Source organism: Myodes glareolus, chromosome 2, assembly GCF_982192425.1.
Source record: "Myodes glareolus chromosome 2, mMyoGla1.1, whole genome shotgun sequence".
Lineage (NCBI taxonomy): Eukaryota > Metazoa > Chordata > Mammalia > Rodentia > Cricetidae > Myodes > Myodes glareolus.
The window spans coordinates 126,436,671-126,461,421 of NC_142027.1; the positions used below are offsets into that span (position 1 = coordinate 126,436,671).

The 24,751-nt window shown below is 42.5% G+C and overlaps 1 protein-coding gene across 11 annotated transcripts in view; it reads right to left on the reverse strand.

Moving 5' to 3' along the window:
• Positions 1-21,142, reverse strand: part of Hectd4 (HECT domain E3 ubiquitin protein ligase 4) — a 175,434-nt gene extending 154,292 nt beyond the window's left edge. For 5 of the 11 annotated variants that reach the window (XM_048447438.3, XM_048447441.3, XM_048447445.3 and 2 more), the window contains exon 1: positions 20,747-21,138. In XM_048447438.3, coding sequence (XP_048303395.1) covers positions 20,747-20,929 — 183 coding nt within the window. In that variant the 5' untranslated portion in view covers positions 20,930-21,138. Of the gene's footprint in view, positions 1-20,746 lie in introns of all 11 variants that reach the window. The other 6 variants (XM_048447444.3, XM_048447443.3, XM_048447440.3 and 3 more) reach the window with 2 other exon arrangements.
• Positions 21,143-24,751: the final 3,609 nt, after the last annotated feature.

Genomic DNA, 24,751 nt, shown 5'->3' on the forward strand with positions numbered 1-24,751 from the left:
GCATGCGTGCGCACACACACATACACACTAAAAAAGATACGTATATATACAAGTAACTTCTAAACCTTAACTTGAAAAGTTAGGCTAAAAGAGCCTTCATTTCCTATCCTAAGCTCTACCTGCTTGCTAATGACATTTCAAAAATGCACCTTTTTAAATGTGGAGGATAGTCCTGGACAGCATTTAGACAACAGAATATGTGTTCAACAAGATTAACAATTGTGATTTTTTTTTTATATACTGGGTTCCTAGAGAGACAATAAGAGGGAAAAAACAAGGTGTGCACCAAAGAAATCCCTGTGAGAATGAGAAAGCCACACTTCAAATCTCAGAGCATTCTGGGTCCTCACTACAAAATTATATTCTCAACAATAATCTCTGCTAGCTGTTTCAAACTCTAGCTCAACTGCAAGTAGCATGTACACTAAGAGATTGAAGCTGGGGCAGAAGAAACGGGCTCAGCAGTTAAGAGCATTTTCTGCTCTTGCAGAGGACCTGGGTTTGGTTCCCAGCAGCCATGTAAGTAAGGTGGCTTACAATCACCTCCAGTTCCAGAGGATTCTCGAGCCTCTGTGAGCATCTGCATTCACATGCACATATACTCATACACAGACATACACACATACACATAAAAAAATAAATCAAAAGGAAAGAAAAAATGACACTGTATAATAAAAAACTTTAAAAAAAAAAGATGACGGCCAGGTGGTAGTGGCATACACCTTTAACTTCAGCACTCAGGAGACAGAGGCAGGCAGATCTGTGAGTTTGAGGATAGCCTTGTCTACAAGAGCTAGTTCCAGAACAACTTCCAAAGCAGCAGAGAAACCCTGTCTCAAAAAAACAAAAACAAAAAACAAAAACTGAATAATGGTCTTCAATAACTTTTTAGAAATATGCTATTCCATTTCATTATATGGGCAGATTTACCTGGCCACATTCTAAAGTTCCTACACAGACATGGGTATTGGCCATTACCAAGCAAAAATATAGTTCTTTAGGTTTCTTAACATTCAAACAATTTCTTTTTTATTTTTTGTTTTTTGAGACGGGGGACAGACAGGGTTTCTCTATGCAGCTTTAGAACCTGTCCTAGAATTCACTTTGTAAACCAGGCTGGCCTTGAACTCACAGAGACCTGCCTACCTCTTCCTCCCTGAGTGCTGGGATTAAAGGCACGCACAATCACCGCCTGGCCCCCAAACAATTTTTTTGTTGTTTTGAGACAGTTTCTCGCATAGCCCCCTTCTGACCTCCAACACAGTAATAGTCAAGGAAGACCTTGAACTCCTGGTCCTCTCGCCTGCACCTTCCCAAGTGCTAGGATTACCAGTCTTATCCACCATACTCAGTTTATGCAGACATGGGGACTGAACCTAGGGCCTCCTGCACACTAGACAAGCATTTGACCAAATGAAACACATACCTAACCATCAAATAAGTGTTGGTTTTTGTTTGTTTATTTCTTTGATTTGGTTTTTCAAGACAGGGTTTCTCTGTGTATCTCTGGAACCGGCAGACAAAGCTGGCCTCAAACTCACAAAGATCCACCTGCCTCTGCCTCGCTAGTGCTGAGATTAAAAGTATGGGTCACCACCAACCAGCCAAATAAGTATTTTTGTTTGTTTATTAATTTACCAAGATGAAACATAGTAAGCAAAAAGCATTGCACCCCTAACTGCTTCTCAAGGAGTTGGTTCGGAGGTCACCTGGCTTAGTCACTGACATCTCCAGAGACCCTGAGGAAATGAAGTCTACCCCTCCACCAGTCCGCACCACAGTCTGTATTTATTGTCACAGATAAACTCAGTTACAATTTGATTGACTAAATGCAAGGACAAGACAACTCCAATCCCAAAGAACATCAAAGAACTGCTAAAACTAAAAGAGCCATCTCGACTGGCAGAACACTGCATCCACAGAGATGAGCCCCAACCATACTACAGCTATCATCACACTGCAGCTACCAGCTTTCCAAAGACTGACTACAAGTCCTGCCAGGATATACACAATACTCATGGATAAAGTTAGCTGCATAAATCTTGCAAAGAGGGCTACAACAGCATACTAAATGCTAATATTAACAAGAATCAAAATATAATATGAAAAAAACATAATATGCATTATATTTCCTCTTTTTAAAAAGAATTATTATGGTATGATTAACTCATTCCTTTGATCCCAGCTTTCAGAAGGCAGAAGCAGGTGGATCTCACTGAGCTCAAACCAGCCTGATCTATACAGGCTAGCCAGGACTACAAGGCTCTATCTTTAAAAAGTGGGGGAGGGGCTAGGTTGAGGCTTAGTGGTTAAGAACACTGGATGCTCTCCCAAAACCTGGGTTCTATTCCTATAACACACATGGCAGCTCACAACCATCTGTAACTCCAGTTTCAGTGGATCTGACACCCTTTTCTGGCCTTCATAGCATCAGGGATGCATGTGGTACACAGATATATATTCAGGCAAGACACCAATACACATAAAATACTCAAAAAAATATTTTTAAAAAAGATTTATGTCACCCAGTGGTGGTGGTGCACACCTTTAATCCTGACACTCAGGAGGCAGAGGCAGGCATATCTGGGAGTTCAAGGCTAGCTAGCCTGGTCTACAGAGTTTCAGGACAGGCTCCAAAACTACACAGAGAAACCCTGTCTCAAAAAACAAAAACAAAAAAAAATTATATCTTAATTTGTTTTAATATTGCTATGATAAGACACAATGACCAAAAGCAATTTGTGTTTATTTAGCTTACAAGCCAAAGCAAGAACTCAAGCAGGGCAGGAACCTAGTGGCAGGAATTAAAGCAGAAACCATGGAGGAACGCTACTTACTGGCTTGCTCCTCCCTTTCTCTCCCTCCCTCACTCCTTTCTTGGTTCTATTATGGATGTTTTGTCCATATATCTGTCTATGCACCATATGAATGCCTGGTGCTTGTGAAAGTCAGAAGGTGTTGAGTCCCCTAAGACAAAAGTTACAAATGGTTATGAACCACCATGTGGGTGCTAAGAATCAAACCCCAGTCCTCTGGAAAAGTAATCAGAGCTCTTAGCACATTTGCACTCTGCAGTCCACTCAGCTTTCTTTCTCATACAACCCAGGATCAAATGACGAGAGGGAGCATTTCCCGGGGGGGGGGGGGGGGGGAATCCCACATCATTCATTAATCAAAAAGAAAAGATCTCTATAGACTTGCCTACAGGCACAATCTGATGGAGGCTTTTGTTTTGTTTCAGTTTTTTGTTGTTGTTTGTTTGTCTGTTTTTCGAGGCAGGGTTTCTCTGTGTAGCTTTGGAGTCTGTCAAGGAACTTACTCTGTAGGCCAGGTTGGCCTAGAACCCTGCTCTTCTAACCCAAATAATTCTAACTTAATTCAAGAAAAAAAAAACCCAGCCAGGATAATTTATTTTTTTAATTAGGTATATGTGTGCGTGTTTGAGTATGGGTATGTGAACATGAGTGTGGATGCACTTGGAGACCAGAGGAGAGATGAATCTGAAGCTGGAATTACAGGCAGTTGTTAGGCACTCCACACGAGTAATCATAACAGAATTTGAATCCTTGGCAAGAGCTCTTAATCTGTGCTGTCTCTCTAGCCCACTATATAATATATTTCTGTGTGTATCTTTTTCTTCAACATGAAGGTAAATTCATATTTTGTTTATTATTGTCCTGTATGTGTGTGTGTATGTTTGTGGAGGCATACACATGCCACTGTACACGTGTGGCAGTCAAGACAACTCTGTCGAATTGGTTCAGCCATTCGGCCTTTACAGGGGTTTCAGGAATCAAATTCACGTCACCAGACTTATACAACAAGCCTCTTTACCCCCTGATCCCTCTAGGTAACATGCATCTTTCCCACTGGCACCACAACAAGGAAAAATTTTAAGAAGTTATTTGTGTTTGAAAACAAAGCAGAGTTGAGCTAAGGGATGTAGTTCTGTTGGCAGAGTGTTTGACTAGCACACAGGAAGTTCAGGTTTTGATCCCCAGTACCACAGAAAGTAGTCATGGGGGCACATGCCTCTGATTCCAGTATCTGGGAGGGCATCATAGGAGGATGAAGAATGCAAGAACAGAAGGACAGTTTCTGCTATATGGCAGAGTTCTGAATATGCCTCGGTCAAAAAGAGCTGGGGGGTGGGGAGTGTGCACTGGTGACTTCTGCTTTAAATAACAACGAACATGACTGAAAGAACATGTTAGCATAGCTGCTCTGCATCGGCAGATGGCCTAATGAATGTGTGAACACATGCAAAAACTTTTAACACTTAAATGTTTTCTATCACCAAAGAATTTGTGTTTGAATCATCATCATCTCTTAATGATTATCACCTGAGGGGCAATTTTCAGTAACTAAGTATCTTGAGTGACCTGATATGTCAGGACAGAAAAAAAAAGACAATGGAGAGAGAAAATATTAGACTATATAAGAGACTATATAAGAGGGCTGGAGAGATGGCTCAGAGGTTAAGAGCACTGCCTGCTCTTCCAAAGGTCCTGAGTTCAATTCCCAGCAACCACATGGTGGCTCACAACCATCTGTAATGGGGTCTGGTGCCCTCTTCTGGCCTGCAGACATACACACAGATAGACTATTGTATACATAATAAATAAATAGTAGTGTTCTTTTTTTAAAAAAAAAAAAGAGAGACTATATAAGAGATCCCTTTATAAAAATTCTTGAAGTTAAGCCTGCAGGAATAAATTACACTTTGTCCCATGAGTTTATAGTAAAAATAACCAACACTATTATTCCTGTTGAAGACAAGACCAAAGCAGTAATACTAATTTAACTATCAATAAAAACAATAACTTAATTTTTCAATGTTTTAAAGAAATTGAGGGATAGCTATTCATCCATGCTAATGCATGATTTTAGAAGGTACCATGCCACCTGGACGGTGGTGGTGCACGTCTTTAATCCCAGCACTCGGGAAGCAGAGGCAGAAGGATGGATCTCCTTGAGTTCAAGGCCAGCCTGGTCTAAAGAGTGAGTTCTAGCTACACAGAGAAATCCTGTCTCAGGGAAAAAAAGAATGTACCATGCCAGTTAAATTTCAACTACAATGGGTTCTTCATTATCAAAGCTTACACCCCACATATGGTGTTATTATTAAATGTCACGAGCTGGTTGCTATTCTGGATGAGTTCCCTCATTCATTTATTTCATTTATAACTATCATCTACCCTCACAGAAGAATAGTTCATAAACAAAAAATGGAAGATTTTAGTTTTGTTTTTGAGGTAATGTCTCATGTAACCCAGGTTGATCTCAAACTTACTTTGTAGCCAAGGATAATTTTTTTGTTGTTTTTGTTTTATTTCATCTTGTTTTTTGAGAATGGGTTTTTCTGTGTAGTATTGAATGTCCTGGAACTTGCTCTATAGACCAGGATGGCCTTGAACTCAGAGATTCATCTGTCTTTGCCTCTTGAGTACTGGAATTAAGGACATGTGCCACCACCACTTGGCGCCAAAAATAATTTCTAAAGTGTTATTCTCATGCTTCCACCTCCCAAGTGCTCAAATTACAGTTATAACAATAACATATTCAACATATCCAATTTTATGTGATGCTGTGGATGGAACCCAGGACCGCATACATGCTAGGCAAGCATTTTACCAAATGAGCTACATGACCAGTTCCAAGGAGTAGAAGTTCTGATAAGTGGTAGTGCTGGGCTTAAAGTCATCTAGATAAGTTGTTGGTAGTTATACCTAGCTTCTTCCATGTCCACACACAACCCAGAAGATTCCTTGGGTCTGAAGTTCCAGGTTGACACTAAGTACATCATCATCCTTTAAATCCTTGGGATGACGGTCTGTACAGCTCATAGTATGAACTCCAAAAATAACAGGCAGGGAGGGAGAGCAGCTCAGTGCTACATCTACCTGGATTGAGCAAGGCCCTGGGAACTACCAAGGGTAGAGAAAAAAAAAGCACCTAGTCTAAACAATGTTCAAAGCAAACCGGTTATACGACAGAACGTTTGTGTCAAGCAGTGGTGGTGCCCACCTTTAACCCTAGCACTTGGGTGGCAGAAGGAGGATCTCTGTGAATTCGAGGTCAGCCAGGTCTACAGAGTGAGTTCCAGAACAGTCAAGACTACACAAAGTAACCATCTCGGGGGTGGGGAAAAAAAAAAACAACTTAGAACATTTGCTGTGCTATGCATGAAGATGCCAGTGCTGCACCGATATATACTTATCTCTTAGCTCCAGAGCAGGAAAGGGGAGGTGTGGGCACCAAATAGAAAGACTTAGAGAGGCTGGACATAGTGGTGCACACCTGTAATTTCAGCACTAGTGATGCCAAGAGCTCCAGGATAGTCAGGGCCACATAGAGAAACCCTGTCTTGAAAAACAAAAACAAAACAACTACAACAATAACAAAAAGTGCTTCCTGGGCTACACAGATGTCTCAGCAGTCAAGAGCACTGGCTGCTCTTACAGAGGACCAAGATCAGAATCGCAGCACCCACATGGCCTCAAAAACATCTCTTCAGCTCCAGAAGATCTCCTTCCTTCTCTGGCCTCCAAGGATACCAGGCACAGAGATAGTGCATAAATATACATGCAGGCAAAGCAACCTTAAACATAAAATTAAAAAAAAAAAACTTCAAAAGAAACAAATAGCACCAGGCAGTGGTGTATATACTTTTAATCCCAGCACTCGGGAGGCAGAGGCAGGCAGATCTCTGTGAGTTCAAGGCCAGCCAGTACTATACCTTGTCTTAAAAAAACCAAACAAACAAACGAAAGCACACATAACAGGGTCTGTTGACACACATTCATAAAATAAGGAGGCTGAAGGAGGAGGATCATGAGTTAGTTGATATTTGGTCTAGTTTACATAAGCAAGGCCTTATCTCAGAAAGAAAAAAGTCAAAATAGGAATGAAGGATGGAAGAGAAAGTTAGAGGGAAGGAGAGACCAGGGGAAGAGAGGGAAGGGGAAATGAGGGAAGAGAGGAGACAAGAGCAAAACAAAGCAAATATATCAACAATCACAGGACATAAAGGTCCTGGCTTTTCTATGCTATCCAGTAAATAACTACATGTGTTGCATTAGACTTCGTGCATCTACAACCAGTAATGCAAACCACAAATACACACGAAGCATATACAGAACATAAGACACCCATTATAAATATAAACCAAATGTCAACATTTTGTTAGCATAAAACCACTACTTGAATGAAATATCTGCAGTTGTTAGAGTTCCTAAACCTATAATTTGCATGAAATAGTTTGCAAATTATGCATTTCCTTATTGCTAACCTAAAATTGCCACATACATGCTTTGACCTAGTAATGCAAATGTTGGGGTAAAACACTGGGAATTCAGATGTATGTACTTCAAAGTTTCCCATCATGGAACATGAACTTCAAAGTTCTATATAAATAGTCAACACTACTAGGAGAGAAATTATATGGCACAATAATATGCCTTTATGTTGTAACCTGTCTGAATGGGAAAAAAAGAACTAAGAAAGGAAGGATATGACTGATCCTGGGTTTTAGCACCAGATAAATGAAGAAAAATAATAATAATAATAATAATAATAATAATAATAATTGTTCTTTAAAAAGATATGATGGGATGCCCCGAGCGGCCTGCGAGCCAGGCAGAGGCTGCCAGAGCAGTGCAGGTTCCCCGGGCAAGCGGCAGAGTCAAGCAGCTGGATGCGGTGGACGGCAGAGTAAATGGACATAAGGCTATACATAAAGCTAAACATTTATTACTTAAAGAAGAGGGAGACATTTATTACTTAAAAAGAGGGAAACAGAGAGACAAGGAGAAAAACATAGGGAGAGACAGAGACACGTGTATACACGCTAAGAGACAAAAACAAGAGAGAGGGGAAGATGGCGACGAGGGAGGTCAGAAGTGGCTGGGGAGTGGGTATGGTTAGTCCTTAAAGGCACCGCAAAGGAATAGTCACGGCACCAATATTGTTCTTTAAAAAAGGGTGTGCTCCCTGGCAGGCTCGCAGAGCAGCCGCTAGTCCGACAAGGATGGCTGTGGATCCCTGTAAGATCTCCAGGGTGGCAGGCTGATCCCGCCACACAGCCGGATGAGTCAGGCGGATGGGTACGGTGGATAAAAGGCTCACAGGACATAGTAAATAAACATAAGGGTAAACATTTATTACTTAAAAAGAAACAGAGAGACAGAGAGACAGAGATAGACAAACATAAAGACATAAAAACATAGAGACAGAGAGAAACACGTGTGCACACGCCCAGAGAGAAAGACCAAAGAGAGAGAGTTAAGATGGTGGCGAGGGACGTCAGAAGTGGCTGGGAGTGGGTGTGGTTAGTCCTTAAAGGCACCGCAAAGGAATAACATTAATAATAATAATAATAATAATTATAATAGAAAGGAGATGACTACTCCTAAGTATGGTGGAGGAGAAAGTTTATTATAGACAAAAGGGAGAACACAGTCAGAGACAGGGACATCTGGGTGAGTCCAGAGGCTCTAGACTGAGCCAGACCATGTGAGAAGATGGGGAGAGGAGAGCTAGAGGAGACCAAGAGGCCAGGAAGGTAAAAGGCTAGACCAAAAGAAAGTAGAAACCAAAATGGCTGGATTATGGTGGGGGTGGGGTATGCCAGCCATACCCTGTAACAGGTAAAGGACCAAGGAATGCAGGGAGAACCTGGTGGCCAGGTTCGCTTTGATATGTTAAATAGGCACCTCAGCCTTTTGTCATTTGTCCTGGGTTTAAGACCTAACACTGCTAATAGGGATATTTTGCAGAAGCACACCTTAACAATCACAACGAACTTCTAATTCAAACATATAAATACTAAAACTTTGACTTGAGTTCCAGGGCGTGCGTGCGTTTGTTTTTCAAGATAGGGTTTCTCTGTGCAGTTTTGGAGCCTGTCCTGGAACTAGCTCTTGTAGCCCAGGCTGGCCTCGAACTCCGCGCCACCTCTGACGGGCTAAGTTCCAGGGCTTCTAAAACCCTCACACAGACATACATGCAGGCAAAATATCAATAATCATAAAAAAAATTTTAAAAATCATTTAATCACAGCAATTGCAAGGTAGAAGTAGATGGACCTTTGTGAGTTCCTGGCAGTCAGGGCTACATAGTAGTGCTATATAGTGAAACCCTGTCGTTAAAAAAAGAAAAAAAAAAAAACCAATTAAGGGCCAATAAGATAGTGGATGGGTAAAAGCACTTGTCAGGAAAGCCTGACACCCCGAATTTGATCAGGGAATACAACAAAGGTGGAAGAAAGCCAACTCCACAAAGTTGTCCTCTGACCTCCATGCATGCCTCTATCTCCTCACACAAATCCTACATAACACACATAGTAACAAGAAATTTATTTATTTATCTCACTTATTTTGACTTTTCAATACAGAGTTTTCCTATGTAGCTCTGGCTGTCCTGGAACTCACTCCATAGACCAGGCTGACCTCGAACTCAGTGATCCACCTGCCTCCGCATCCAAGTACTGGGATTAAAGGCATGCACCACCAATGCCCAGCCAACAAAACATTTTTTTCTTTTATTTTTTTCCTTTTTGGTTTTTCAAAACAGGGTTTCTTTGTATAACAGCTCTAGCTGTCCTGAAACTTGCTCTGTAGACCAGGTTGGGTCATACAATCCGCCTGCCTCTGCCTCTTCAGTGCCGGAATTAAAGGCGTGTGCCACCACCCATTCAGCAACAAAAAATTTTAAATCCTTTGAATTCCTATAAATTTGTATTTTAAAATAGCAGCTTTGAAGAAATTTCAGTAACGTCACAATTATAGTACATTCATGAATTACCATGTAAGCATGAAAGTTGTGTTTTAAATCTATTTCAACAAAATGTACGCAATACATTAGTAAAGAACACAAAAGAGCCTGTCCTGGTGGTGCACTCCTTTAATCGCAGCACTGAGGCAAGACTGTCAGATCTCTAAATTTTAAGCTAACCTTGGTCTATATAGTAAGTTCCAGGTCTGCCAGGGCTGTACAGTAAAACCCATGTCTCAAAAACAAACAAACAAAATTCTAAATACAGAATTACAGGTAGCATATAATCATTGTTTTCTATACATAAAAATGAGCTGAAGGAGAAAATAATAGTAAAAATAAACCTAATTTTTCTTTAATTGGTATGATTCCAGGCTACTTATTGTCTCTCTCATACACCCCATATTTTCTGTTTCTACAGTATCTCTATATTAATTCTTTAAGGCCAAAAGGTACACACCACAAATACAACCCACTTAATATCACCCTCCTTAACACTCCAAAGAATGCAGACTAACACTTACATTAACATTTTAGAAGAAAACTTTAAACTTTTTTTTAAAGTGTAGCCCTGGCTGTCCTGGAATAGCTCTATAGACCAGGCTGGCCTCGAACACACAGAGATCTGCCTGCCTCTACCTCCCAAGTGCTGGGATTAGAGGCATTTGCCCTCATTTCCCAGCTTTAAAAAAAAATTATTAGATTATTTATTGGGAATGGGGGTGAGGGTATGCACTTGCTACGGTGTACCTGTTGAGATTAGAGCACCATTAGAGGGAGTCATTTCTCTCCTTCCACCATGTGGGTCCTAGAAATCTAACTCAGATCACCAGGCTTGGCATCAAGTGCAGTCCATAAAATGGAACTTTTTAATGGAATCTAGTTCTGCTAAACCCCTTCAACATCCTTAGCCCATCACAAACTACAAAATCTTTCTTCTTTCTTGCTTACATATGGGCGTAGATTTATTACTTAGATTACTGGCCAAAATAAATATATGCCAGGAGGTGAATAATACCAAGCACAAACAAGGTACTCTGAAGCAAAGTGATGAAAGCAGAAGGCACCTACAGATAGCTATGGTTTCCTGGAGTTGACAGGCACTGCACACATTTCCAGGTACCAGTTCCATGTACTGGACCCATTTATAGAATAAGAGTCAGTAGTTTGAGTATATAGGAAATTTAAGCAAACTATTGAGTTCTAAAATAGCACAGTGTGCAGGAAGAGAGGTCCTAGCAAACTGTTGCCTGAATATAAACTGGTATAGACACTTGGGAAATTGATTTGGCAGTATCCCTTAAAATGAACAATGAGCACCTTGATGTGATATCTCAAATCTACCCAAGAGAAACACTCCCTCATGCACATTCAGACATGCAGAAAGAGACCCCAAAGGACTGATTTTGACAGTGAGAAACAACCAAAATACCCATTGTGTTGAGCTGGAAAACATACCTTCTGAGATGTATCAGTCCCAACTTCTAGAGGTGTGAATATGGCAAAGGAGACTCTGCACATGAAATTATGCAAAGAATGTGAGATGGCAAGCTTTTGATCACCTAGGAACCAAAAATGTCAGTTATGTGCCAGGCATGGTGGCACATGCCTTCAATCACAGCAGTGGGGAAGCAGAGGCAGATAGATCTCTGTGAGTTCAAGACTAGCCTGGTCTACAAAGCGAGTTCTACTGACAGTCAGAGCTACACAGTGAAACCCTGTCTCAAAAAACAACAACCATAAAAAAAAGTAGCAGTTATGCAATTCTTGCAGCCTCCTCCTCTCCTTTTGAAATAACTGCATTTGTCCTATAGTTGGTCATGTGCTGTTTTTTACATTTGTCAGGGACTCCTGACTAAACATCTTGTGAAGCAGACTACACTCCTTGTGTTCACCCCACAATCATGCTGTAAAGGAAGATGGGAGCAGGGAAGGGAAGAGAAAGCGAGAAAGCAGGAAGCTTTGGGGAACTGAGAGTCCTCGCATAACTGACGCGCAGGCACCTATGGCCTTGGAAAGAACAGGTACAGGACACCCACCCAGGAGCCAAAAGGGACAGTCAATATGGAAGCCAAGAATACAGATAATAAACAGAGTTGATTTACTTAGAAAGACTTTGATCACACAATAGGAGAAATACTGAAGTGAAGATCAGTTATAATCTCATGCACATCACCATACTGCAAATAAGTTGTGAGGCAAGAAAACTGTAGGGGGATCACAAAAAAAAAACAACTACAACAACAACAAAAAAAAAACCTATCTCTCTGAGGCTGGAGAGATGGCTCAGTGTGGGAACTGTCTGGAACTCCAAGATCTGACACCCTCACACAGACATAAATACAGGCAAAACACCAATGCACATAAAATAAAAATAAATTTTAAAAAACTATCTCTGCTGCTAGAAAAAGAAATCTGTAGTCAAGATGGTTTGACTTCGGCTGGAGAGATGGCTCAGTGGTTAAGAGCATTGCCTGCTCTTCCAAAGGTCCTGAGTTCAATTCCCAGCAACCACATGGTGGCTCACAATCATCTGTAATGAGGTCTGGTGTCCTCTTCTGGGTTGCAGGCATACATGTAGACAGAAAATAGTATACAAAATAAATAAATATTTTTTAAAAAAAGATGGTTTGACTTTCTGTGACCACCTGATTGATATTCATAAAAAAAAATTTCCAGAAACAGTAACATAACCTCTTACCAAAATACAATAATAATAATCCTGCCTCAGCTTCCCAAGTACTGGGATTGGAAGTGTGCACTGTCATGCCCAGCTTGTCTCGCTATGTGGCCCATGCAGGCTTCTGACTCATAGCAATTCTCTTGTCTAAGTCTCCTGGGTACAGGGTTGCAGTCTTGTACCAACACACCTGACCAATATTCAATTTTTTAAATTTATTTATTTATTTTTGGAGAGACGCTCATGTAGCCCAGGCTAGCTTTAAGCTTGATGTCAGCCAAGATCTTAAACTTCTGGTCCTTCTGTCCCTACAACCTGAATGCTACGATTAAAGAAGAGTGCCACTATGCTAGTTTATGCAGCACTAGGAATAAAACCCAGGGATCTGTGCATGTGAGGCAAGCACTCTACCAACAGAGCTACATTCCTAGCCCCTACATTTCTACGACAATGACTATCTAATGTGTTAAGAACATGAACCCCTAGTCCTGGAACTTGTTTTGTAGACTTGTTTTGCCTCCCAAGTAGTTTGCTTACTTTTGAAATGGCTCAGTCAGGCAATGGTGGTGCATGCCTTTAACCCAGCACTCGGGAGGCAGAGACAGGTGGATCTTACTCTGTGAGTTCGAGGCCAGCCTGGTCTACAAGAGCTAGTTCCAAGAAAGGCTCCAAAGCTACAGAGAAACCTTTCTCGAAAAACCAAAAAAAAAAAAAAGGAACATGAACCCCAGGCTGAACCAGACAGATTCCAGCCTCTACTTTGTCACTACGATCTCTGTCAGGTTACTTAATTTTGCCTACACCACAGTTTCTGCAATCAACCTCAGAAGGCTTTTGTGGGGATTAAATGGGACAAAAGTCATGAAGCATATCACAAAAGCCTGACATGAAGTACAATGTGCTGTTGCCATAGTAGTGGTAGAAGTGTTGGCAATGCTGACAAAGATGTTAAACCAAGCAGATTATGGTAGTGTACACCTGTAATCCCAATGCCAGAACTGTAGAGAGGCAGAAAGACCAGGAGTTCAAGGTCATCCTTACCACCTATCAAGTTCAAGGCCAGCTGGGACTAACTACAGAAGACCCCGTCTAAAAACAAGGTGTGACTTTAAATCCTTGGCCATACTGCCCCTGACAATCCTCATATCTTCATCTCTACTTCATGCTCTAGCTTGCTCAGCCTTTCATCCAAGCTCACAGAACACTAGTGACTAGCATCAGTGCTTGATGGCTGCATGCCAAAAAAACTACTGGTGAACAAAGACAGTTTTTTTCATTTATTATCTCTCCATTCTAAAATCTGGAATTCTAGCTCAGCTCTGAATTTTTCCACAGCAATCACACAACAGACCAAATGAAGCCTGAACCTTGTCCAGAACGTTCTATGTGCATGTCACGACATACAAAGCCTTGGCTGCTTCAGCTGAGCAGCTCCAAACCCAAATGTTCTTCTCTTAAACTGTAAAACAAACAACACACAAAACCCTGCTGCCTTTCACTTCCCAAACAGTACCCAGAACACACTCTGGGCATGCGGAGATTGTGTTTGCTTACTGAAATGTAACTGGCATACAGTAAACTGCACATATTTAAACTGTGGGGTCTGAGTTGTTTTGACACATACACATATGAACATGAAACGATACCACAACCAAATCACCCATCACCTCAGAAGTCTCCTCATCCTCCTCTACCATTTTCCCTATCCTCCCCAGTCCTCCTCTTTCTCTCCAGGCAGTCATCACAGACTGTATTTTCTATTTTCTAGAATCACATATAAATGGAATCTTATAGGGTACACTGTGTCTGGCTTCTAGCACCCAGCATAAACCCATGCACTAACAACAGAGCATGACTTTTTATTGCTCTTATTCCATCGTATGGATATTCCACACTTGTTTATCTGCTGACCTGTTGGACATTTGAGGTGTTTCCAGCTTGACATAGTCACAAAATTTACATATACTTTCATGCTTAAATCTTTGTATGGGAACCTAGGCAGTGGTGATACATACCTTTAATCCCAGCACTTGGGAGGCAGAGGCAGGCGGATCTCTGTGAGTTTGAGGCCAGCCTGGTCTACAGAGCGAGTTCCAGGACTGTCTCCAAAGCTACAGAGAAACCCTGACTTGAAAAACTAAAGCGGGGAAGGAATAAGTCTTTGCGAGGAGAGGGTGTTAATGACTGAGGCAGGAGAGGAAGTCCTCACAATCATGAACAACGAGAAGCAAGACTCAAGAAGGAGCTTAGGAGAGAGTGCTTACATTCCATGAGCAGTTACAGAAAACAGATTTGATCCCCAGTGACACACAAAAATAAAGAAAAGAAAACGAGAACCATTCATTTTGAAAATGTTTGAATTTCTTAAAAAAAGAAAATATTTGAATTTAAAGAAGTCTATATCGGGCTGGAGAGATGGCTCAGCGGTTAAGAACATTGCCTGCTCTTCCAAAGGTCCTGAGTTCAATTCCCAGCAACCACATGGTGGCTCACAACCATCTGTAATGAGATCTAGTGCTCTCTTCTGGCCTGCAGGCATACGTGTAGGCAGAATATTGTATACATAATAAATAAATAAATAAGTATTTGAAGAAGAAGAAGAAGAAGAAGAAGAAGAAGAAGAAGAAGAAGAAGAAGAAGAAGAAGAAGAAGAAGAAGAAGTAGTAGTCATCTATATCTAAACCAGTAAAATGGCTCGATGGGTCAGGGTATTTGCTGCCAAGCCTGACAACTTGAGTTCAATCCCCAGGACCAACCAGTCAGAAGAGAGCTGATTCACAAAAGTTGTCATCTGACGTACACACAAACACCCTGGTATTCCAAGACCACAAAAACACACACACAATCAATCAATCAATCAATCAATGCAATAAAATTATCAAATAAACTATAGGGTAAAAAATATTTTGGACACATTAAGAAAATAGCTTCTCTATCAGTGTATATGTGTGCATTGTACGCATGTGTGTGTGTGTGTGTGAGAGAGAGAGAATGAGAGAAAGAGAGAGAGAGAGAGAGGGGTTTGTTCCCAGGTGGAGTTTGTAAAATAAATACAAAACAGTAAATAGCAAAGCTTTTCAAACTTCAACCAATAATTATTGATTACCTTTATTTAAAACACTAATGTTCAGCCGGGCTGTGGTGGAACATTCCTTTAATCCCAGCACTTGGGAGGAAGAGGTAGGTGGATCTCTGTAAGTTCAAGACCACCCTGAACTACAAATTGAGCTCCAGAATAGCTAGGACTGTTACACAGAGTAACCCTGTCTCAAAAAACAAAAAAACAAAACAAAACAAAAAAAACCACTAATGTTCAATGAAATGAAATTTAATGTTCAATGAAATGAAATTTAATGTTCAATGTATTTGAGTTGTGTATATGTGGTAGGCGGCACTGAACCCGGGGATTTGTGCTTGCCAGGTAAATGATTCTCCCACTGTGCTATAAGCCCAGCCCAAAAGTTATCACTTCTGAGCTGCATCCTTTTTTCTTTTAAGTTTATATTTATTTCAATGCTTAAATAATAATTTTCTAGCAAGGAAAGGGAAGGGAGAGGAGTGAAGAAGGAGAGGGTATGAGGAGTGAATATGGTAAAAGCATTGCACATTTGAAAGCGATCTTTACAAAGCTCATCACTATGACAACAGATATGCACACTCATCCCCTGTATAGGACAGGCTAGCCTCAATTTCTCTATCCTCCTGCTTCAGCTTCCCAAATGCTGGGATTACAATGTGTACCACAAAGATAGAAGGCAGTTATTTTCAAAGGACAAGAAAAAGGGGAGGGGGAGATAAGCAAAATATGTCTATGAATTATCACAATGACATCTATTATCTTGCTTATTAATTTTAAAATTAACATAAAAAGAATAAGCCTCACTCTGCATTCTTAATTCACTGTGAGACTCAAAGCCCTTACTGCCAAGGCCCCACCTGATCAGCGTTCCTGACTCCCATCACTCCTTACCCCCTCTGCTTTCTGAATAAGGGCTCAGAGCTCCAAACAAGCTAAGGATAGTTTCCTCTCAGACACTTGGCTCTGGATGACCTCTCTGTATAGGATGCTCTTTGCTCTACAGTCATGTCACACTCTCACTTCTTTCAAGACTCTGCTCAACAGCCAGCTTACACTTTCATCTGCCTGCACTCTCCTTTCCAGTCCACTGGATACGAAGTAAGATCCTATCTCTTTACCTGGTTCATCTTCTCCACAACACTTACACATGTCATCACATACATGTGCACTATCATGCGCACACACACACACAGGTATATACAGAAGCACATACATGAACACACATACAAGTTGTTCCTCCACATCAGTGGGCTCCATATCTTCACATTCAATCAACTGTGGATTGAAAATATTCAGGAAAGGGGGCTGGAGAGATGGCTTAGCAGTTAAGAGCACTGGCTGTTCTTCTAGAAGACCAAGGTTCAAACCCCAGCACCCACATGGCAGTTCACAACTGTCTGTAACTCCAGTTCCAGGGGATCTGATACCTTCATACCAATACACATAAAATAAAGTTAAATAAATTATAAAAAAAATTTAAAAAGAAAATATTCAGGAAAATGCTGGGCCGGTGGTGCTTGCCTTTAAAACCTACACTGGGCAGGCAGAAGGATCTCTGTGAGTTCAAGGCCATTCTAGTCTACAGCCTGTTCTACATACTGAGACCCTGTCTCAAAAGAAGAGGAGAAATTTCCAAAAAGTAAACCTCACTGGGCAATGGTGGCTTTCACCTTTAACCACAGTACTTGAAAGGCAGAGGGAGGTAGATCTCTGTGAGTTCGAGGCCAGCCTGGTCTACAGAGTGAGAGTTCTAGGTCAGGCACCAAAACTATACCTAGAAACCCTATCTCAAAAAAAAAAAAAAGTAAACCTCAGATTAGTTTTGTAGCAAGTACTACACAGAATCCACACAAACACATGAAGTGATGTGAAAGCATCCCCTTTGTCACTGCTAGAACATGTCATCCATATCCTGGCTGTGTGCAATGTGACCAGGCATACAACACATATATAAAAGTATTTCTAATCATTATCTCCTAAGCAGTATAATGACCACCTGCCTACCTTGTACTACTACACATAGAGATGACTTATATGTAGCTGTACAAAGTCTATGTGTTAAGCTAAGAGCTTCAGCATTGATGAGTTTGGGTATCCAACAGTTCCTGGGTCCAGTTCAAGGACATTGTGGGGCTATGATGCAGGATGCTTATTATTGCTGTAGTTTACATCTTCAAGCTGAAATATAAGTTTTTTAGAGAAGGAAGCTTTCATTTCATCCACTGCCATGCCTTCAACACCCAAAACGGTAGACCTCACTTACTGCTAAATCCACAAGATAGTACTTGCATTAATTAGTTGAAAACACTATTATGGAGTGAGCTCTTTTTGTTTGTTATTTTACCTTCAAAAACAAATCTATAATTTACTAGGAAGAAAATTTACTCCAGATGCTCTACTCAGGTTGATTTTGATCTTCTTAGATTTTTATATTTTAAATGACATGTAACCTCGAACAGCACTGAGAGTAAAAAGAACACTAGAACCCAGAAGCAGAAGGCCCAGGTCATCTTACTGACATAGCTAGACATGCTACACCCATCACAGCAGAATCCTTCCTGATCAATTTCTAAAATGAAGGAATCACTCATATTTCCAAGGGGCATCATCTCCAACGTTCCTTCTGTGCTCTAAAATTCTGTGACTCCATAGTCTTATCTATTATGGTTGTCCTTCATAAATTATTCAACTGAGTCCCAGCCCTTTTTTTTTTTTTTTTTTTGATTTTTCGAAACAGGGTTTCTCTATAGTTTTGGAGCCTGTCCTGGAACTAGCTCTTGTAGACCAGGCTGGCCTCGAACTCACAGAAATCCACCTGCCTCTTTCTCCTGAGTGCTAGGATTAAAGGTGTGTACCACCACCGCCTGGCTCTGAGTTCCAGTCTTATTTATAATTCAAAATCATTAGTGGAAGAAGTCTATAATTATAAAACCCTATGAATAATCTCAGCACTGGGAAGGCAGAGGCAAACGGATCTCTGTGAGTTCAAAGCCAACCTGGTCTATAGAGGAAGCTCCAGGACAACCAGAGATACACAGAGAAATCCTGTCTCAAAAAACAAACAAAACTATACAGATCACTGCTATTCCCTCAGAGTCAACTGGAGAGAACTGGGAGACACTATTTCACAGGCTGTTAACATCCCAAAAGATACCTTTTAAACTATGCTAAACTCGAATCATCCTGAAACACAAAAAAGAAACAGTTGCTAAACAGGAAACAAAGTGGGGTTAGGAAAGCAGCTCTGTGGATGAAGAGCTTGCTCTGCAAAATGAGGATCTGAGTTTAGGGCTGGAGAGACTGCTTGGTGGTTAATAAGATCTGAGTTTAGATCCTCAGCATCCCTATAAATCAATTCCTAAGTATTAAAAAATATTTAAGGCTACCTTTAATCCCAGGACTTGGGAAGCAGAGACAAGCAGATCTCTGTGTGTTCTATAACAGCCTAGTCTACACAGAGTTCTAGGACAGCCAGGATTAAGGAGTGACACCCTGTCTCAAAAAAAAATAAATAAATAAAGATCTTGAGCAAACTGCACACTTGCTCTGCTCTTTACTTGCTATATTCACACAAAAGATACAACAGTTGCAATGAATAACAAGATTTAGCTCCTAGAGTCCTTTGAGAATCTAACACGACAGCACCCAACACAAGTGATACAGTTAAAGAATATTATTAAATAGTTAGGTGTGTGAATAACAGACTACTTGCTTTTCCAGATACTGCACTCTCTGGAAAGGAACAGTTTCCCGTTACTGTCAAACCCAGTGTGTATCACTCATTCACATATTCCTTTAGGAGAAGAATTAATCTAGTTGGTCACAGTCTTTCCTTTAAAATGAATCTGGAAATAGCTGGTAAATTCACTCAGGGCACATATAGTAAATAACTCGGTTGTTAAAATAATTCTATTCCTTCTAATCGGAAAACTCAATTGCATATACACCAAACAGTCTGGGCTCGAGAGAATTTAGGTTAGTCTCCAAAAAACAAAGAGCACCTTCCACCTTTACACAGCAGTGTCCACTAAATAAAGGGTCCACATCATACCATCAGAGCCCTGGGGTTTTCAAGCAGTTAAATCAGACACCCCTTGCTTTTTATAGAATAGGCACAAATAAAGCATAATTGTGTTAAGATTTCACGTTAGGAATTCTCTATCAACTTATATATCATCCATGTTATCGTGGCTATACTGTAAAATATGTCAATTAGGAATTCTGAAGCAACCTAAGCCAGACACACAAACACAGCGGACAGCATTCGCATCTCAAGCACGTCCCAGAGTCTCGCTGAACGCGATCGGATCTCTGCCGTTTTCAAAAACACACAGTAATGAGATTTTAATCCATTTCTATAAATGTCGCTGGTACTGAACGCCAAAGCGCATGGAAAACCGCAAAACACAAAAGATTCCGCACACAGGTTCTCCTGTCTGCGGTGTACCCCAGGGAATCCTCCATGCGGCAATACGAATTTCACCACATTCTATGCTTCCTGCACACCAAAATGTCACCCCACAAAGTGGAGGGGAAGCAGGGTCAACAGCCAGCTGACCTGAATGAAAACACGACGGCCAACATTCCCACCTCTAGGCAAATACAAAACCGAGCTTACTCGGTGGAAAGTTCCCATATGCACATTTGGGTTTTTTGGGGGGTGGATGGGGGCGGGGGACCATCACAACTAGCTGATGCACCTGCCACCGCTCCTGAGGCTGGGCTTCTTAGCGACCCCGCTACGCGCGCGCGCGCGCGCGCACACACACACACACACACACACACACTCACATCGCCCTTGACCCTTCCCAGGCCGCGGTGCAGCATCCCTTTCTCGCTGTCCACACCGCCGACTTCCCTGACAAAGGCCCGGGTGTCAATCTTAGGCACCGCACAGACAGGCTGCAGGATTGCTTACGGTGGAGGAAGCCCGGCAGCTGTCACCTGGTCTCCCCAACACACACGCGTGCACTCTCGCACCCACAAAATCAACACAGGGCTGGGGCTAAAAAGAAGCAGAGCGTGTGCAACCGTTCAAAATACAAAAGGTCTCCGGAGCGCAGGCACCTGGGCGCGCCCGCCCAGGGACTCCCGGCGCGTGGGGGAGGGGAGCGGCGGGGCGGCGAGCGGCGGGGCGGCGGCTGCCCGGGCTCCAGGCCGCGGCCCGAAGATGCTCTCAAGAGTCGCACACACACCTGCCGCGGCTCGCTCACCTCCAGGTCGGTGTCGGCGGCCTCCGGGGCGCCGAGGATCTCGCTGGGCAGCTCGGCCAGGTCGGTGACCCGGATAAGCCCGTCGTGCAGAAAGATGGTCTCCTCCTTCACCGACAGCCACTGTGCGGAGTCCGCCGCCGCTGCTGCCGCTGCCGCCGCTGCCGCGGCAGCCGATGAACCCATGGCTAAGGGAAGGCGCTGTAGGGACACCGCCGCTTCAGCAGCCCATAGCCGCCCGCCGCGCCCGCCTTACCCACGCGGCACCGCCCTAGGCGTTCCGCGCCGCCATCCCTTCCACACGCCAACCCCGGCCCGGGAGACCCCGGCCCCGCCGCCGCCCTGACTAGCAGGATCCGCCTCTGCCGCTCCGCAGCCAACTGTCAGTGAGACGCCATCTTGGGGGCGGGGTTCCCGGCATGCCCCGCGGGGCGGACAATACAGGCCCCGCCCTCCCTCCGATCTGGTCCTGCCTACGTCCCTGCGGGACTCTAAACCCACCTGCAGAGTCTGAAGCGTGACATCTTAGGCTCCACTTCTACCTGTACTTTCTGCGAAGGTCTGTGGACTCCGGCGAAGATGACCCCGCTCCTCCTCCCTCCTCCTTGCTCAGGTATGCACCCGTTGCTCAGGCCAGAGCCTCTTTCTAGTAGGATCGTGGAGGGTCAACCCTTTTATCATTTAAATGAGATATTTTCAGAAGTCTCTCACGAAACATCGGGTGTAATTCAGTGTTAGAGGACCAGCCTAGCATAGCTGAGGTCCTGGGTTCTATCAACAACATAATAAATAAAATTCATGTCTGATGGTGCACACCAGTTCTCCCATTGAAAGTTGCAGGCTAACCTGGTCTATATAGCATGTTTCAGGTCAGCCTGGGCTATGTAGGCGCTGTATCCAAAAAATAAATTAAATAATTCGGTAATTAAATAATAATACTAAAAACTGGTATATAATGGGCATTACACACTTAGTCATAAGAACTCCTCAGTAAAACTCACAGTAGGTGGTTAGTATTTACTGAAAAGAAGGGTGTAAAAAGGCATTGACATCTGATAAAAATAAATCATCTATCAATGATGATTGCCTTCAGACTAGAGAGATGGTTGACTGGTTTAAGAACACTGACTGTGGGCTGGAAAGATAGCTCAGCAGTTAAGAGCATTACCTACTCTTCCAAAGGTCCTGAGTTCAATTCCCAGCAATCACATGGTGGCTCACAACCATCTGTAATGAGGTCTGGGGCCTGCAGACATACATGCAGGCAGAACATTGTATATGTAATAAATAAATAAATATTAAAAAAAAACAAAAAAGAACCCTGACTGCTCTTCCAGAGGACCAGGATTCAATTCCCAGGACTTAGAGGGCAACTCATAACCATTTATAACTTCAGTCCCAAGGGATCCAAACTTTAGTCCCAAGAGATACAACATCCTCTTCTGACCTCCAAGATTACTGCACATATGTGGTACAGAGACATACATGCAGGCAAACATACACACACATAAAAATAAAAAAATAAAAAATGTATTTCCTTCCGGTGCCTGTTTATTTATTTATTTATTTATTTATTTATTTATTTATTTATTTATTTATTATCTATACAATATTGTGTCAGTGTGTCTGCCTGCAGGCCAGAAGAGGGCATCAGATCTCATTTCAGATGGTTGTGAGTCACCATGTGGTTGCTGGGAATTGAACTCAGGACCTTTGGAAGAGCAGGCAATGCTTTTAACTGCTGAGCCATCTCTCCAGCCCCTGGTCCCTGGTATTTTAATAGTGCTCCATTAGTGAAAATTGCAACTTTTGTTATCAACACTGACATGCACCTTTTAAAACATGTGTACTTGCTAGACTTAGTGGCTCATGCCTTTAATTCCAGTACTTGGGAGGCAGAAGAGGACTTCTGGGAGTTCAAGGCCAGCCAAAACAACATAGTTCCAAGAAAGCCAGGGCTACATAGTGAGACCCTGTCTGGGGGGGGGGGGGGAACAACTCATCATCTAAAAGTATATGACTATTCAATAAGTGTTTTATGTATGATTCCTTACCTGTGACCTTGTTCTTGGTTTTACAGAGGCAAGAAAATCCTCTCTTATGGAATGCACAGCATGATGGGGAAAACAGACAAAAACAAGAAAAAAAGAACAGCACAGTGGGTAGTTCAGAAGAGGTTGGTGCCATGAAAACACTAAGAGACAAGTGTGATGGAATGCAGCAGGCATGTACCTAAAAAACATGATGCATGCTTAGCATGCACGTGGCTCCAAGTTGTACACCATCACCCCCAAAAGAAGTCTTAAAGTATGCCTGTAATGTTAGCACTCTGAAGACTCAGGATCCAGGATCCAGAGTTCAGGGTCATCCTTTGAAACATAAGAAGTTTCTGTTCTGCCTGATCCCACAGCCATTCAGTCCCAAAGAAACACACAGAGGCTTATATTAATTATAAACTGTCTGGCCTATTAGCTCATACTTATTATTAACTAGCTCTTACAACTTAAATTAGCCCATAATTCTTGTCTATGTTTAGGCCCATGAATGGTACCTTTTCTCAGTAAGGCATTCTCATCTTGCTTTCTCTGCATCTAGCTGGTAACTGGATCTCTAACTTTCCTCTTCCCAGAGTTCTCTTAGTCTGGTCACGCCATCTGTATACTTCCTGCCTGGCTACTGACCAATCAGCATTTTATTAAGCTGATATGAGTGACAAATCTTTCCAGTGTACCAAGAGCATTATTCCACAGCAGTTATCCTCCGAAACACGGCAAAATCAAGGTTAACCTGGGCTATGTGAGACTCTGTCTTAAAGCAGCAACAACAATAATGATAATATGGAGCCAAGCTATGCCTGTAATCTCTGCATCCAGGAGGCCAAGACAGAAGGACTGCTATTGGTTTGAGGCCAGCCTGGGCTACATAGTGAAACCTGCCTCAGAAAACAAAGCGAGGAGATAGCTCAGTGGGTAAAGTACTTGCTTTACCAGGGTTTACAACCCCAGGATCATGTAAAAGCTGGGCATGGCTGTGTGTGGCCCCTAGCACACACAGGTGTGTTCCCCTCAGGTGGCAACAGGAGGACCCCCAGTCTAGCCTAAATTATGAGCTCCAAATTCATTGAGAGATCATGTCCCAAAGAGGTAGGACTGGAGAGAGGGCTCAGTTCTTAAAAGCACTTCCTGCAGCCTAGCTGTGGTGGCACAAGCCTTTAATCCCAGCACTCAGGCGACAGAGGCAGGCGGATCTCTGTGAGTTAGAGGCCAGCCTGGTCTACAAAGTGAATTCCAAGACTGAACTGTTACACAGAGAAACCCTGACTGATAGAGGAGGGTTATCTGTCTATTGTGTTATTTTCATTGGTCAATAAAGAGACTGCCTTGGCCCTTTGATAGGACAGAAAATTAGGTAGGCGGAGTAAACAGAACAGAATGCTGGGAAGAGTGCTATGAGGCAGAAGCCATGGAGCCAGCCACCAGGTCAGACATGCTGAATCTTTTCCGGTAAGCCACCACCTCGTGGTGCTACAGATTATTAGAAATGGGTTAATATCAAGATATGAGAGTTAGTCAGTAACTAACTCTCTAGAGATAATGGGCCAGGCAGTGCTTAAATGAATACAATCTGTGTGTTGTTATTTCTGGGACTAAGCTAGCCATGCGGGAGCTGGGTGAGGCGAAAAGCAGGCCTGCCCGCAGCCCCTCACTACATATGGCGCCCAGACGTGAATATCTGAATCCACAGAAAGCCTGAGAAAGCTTGGAAAAGAATAGAGTAAAGCATGTTTTCTTGGTATGGTAGCAGCAATTTCTCAGGTCTGCTCTGCTTGCTAGAGGCAAGCAAGGCTCTCAGTTAAGAGAGGCTTCCTGACTCAGCTTTAGCTGCAAAACCCTGCAGCTCATTAAGAGGTCCTGCCACGAAACACTTAAACGGTGTTGATCAAAGGCTGAACGCATGCTTTTCAGTTTTCAGCCATAGCAGGAAAAAAGCTGCGGTGTTTTAAAATGC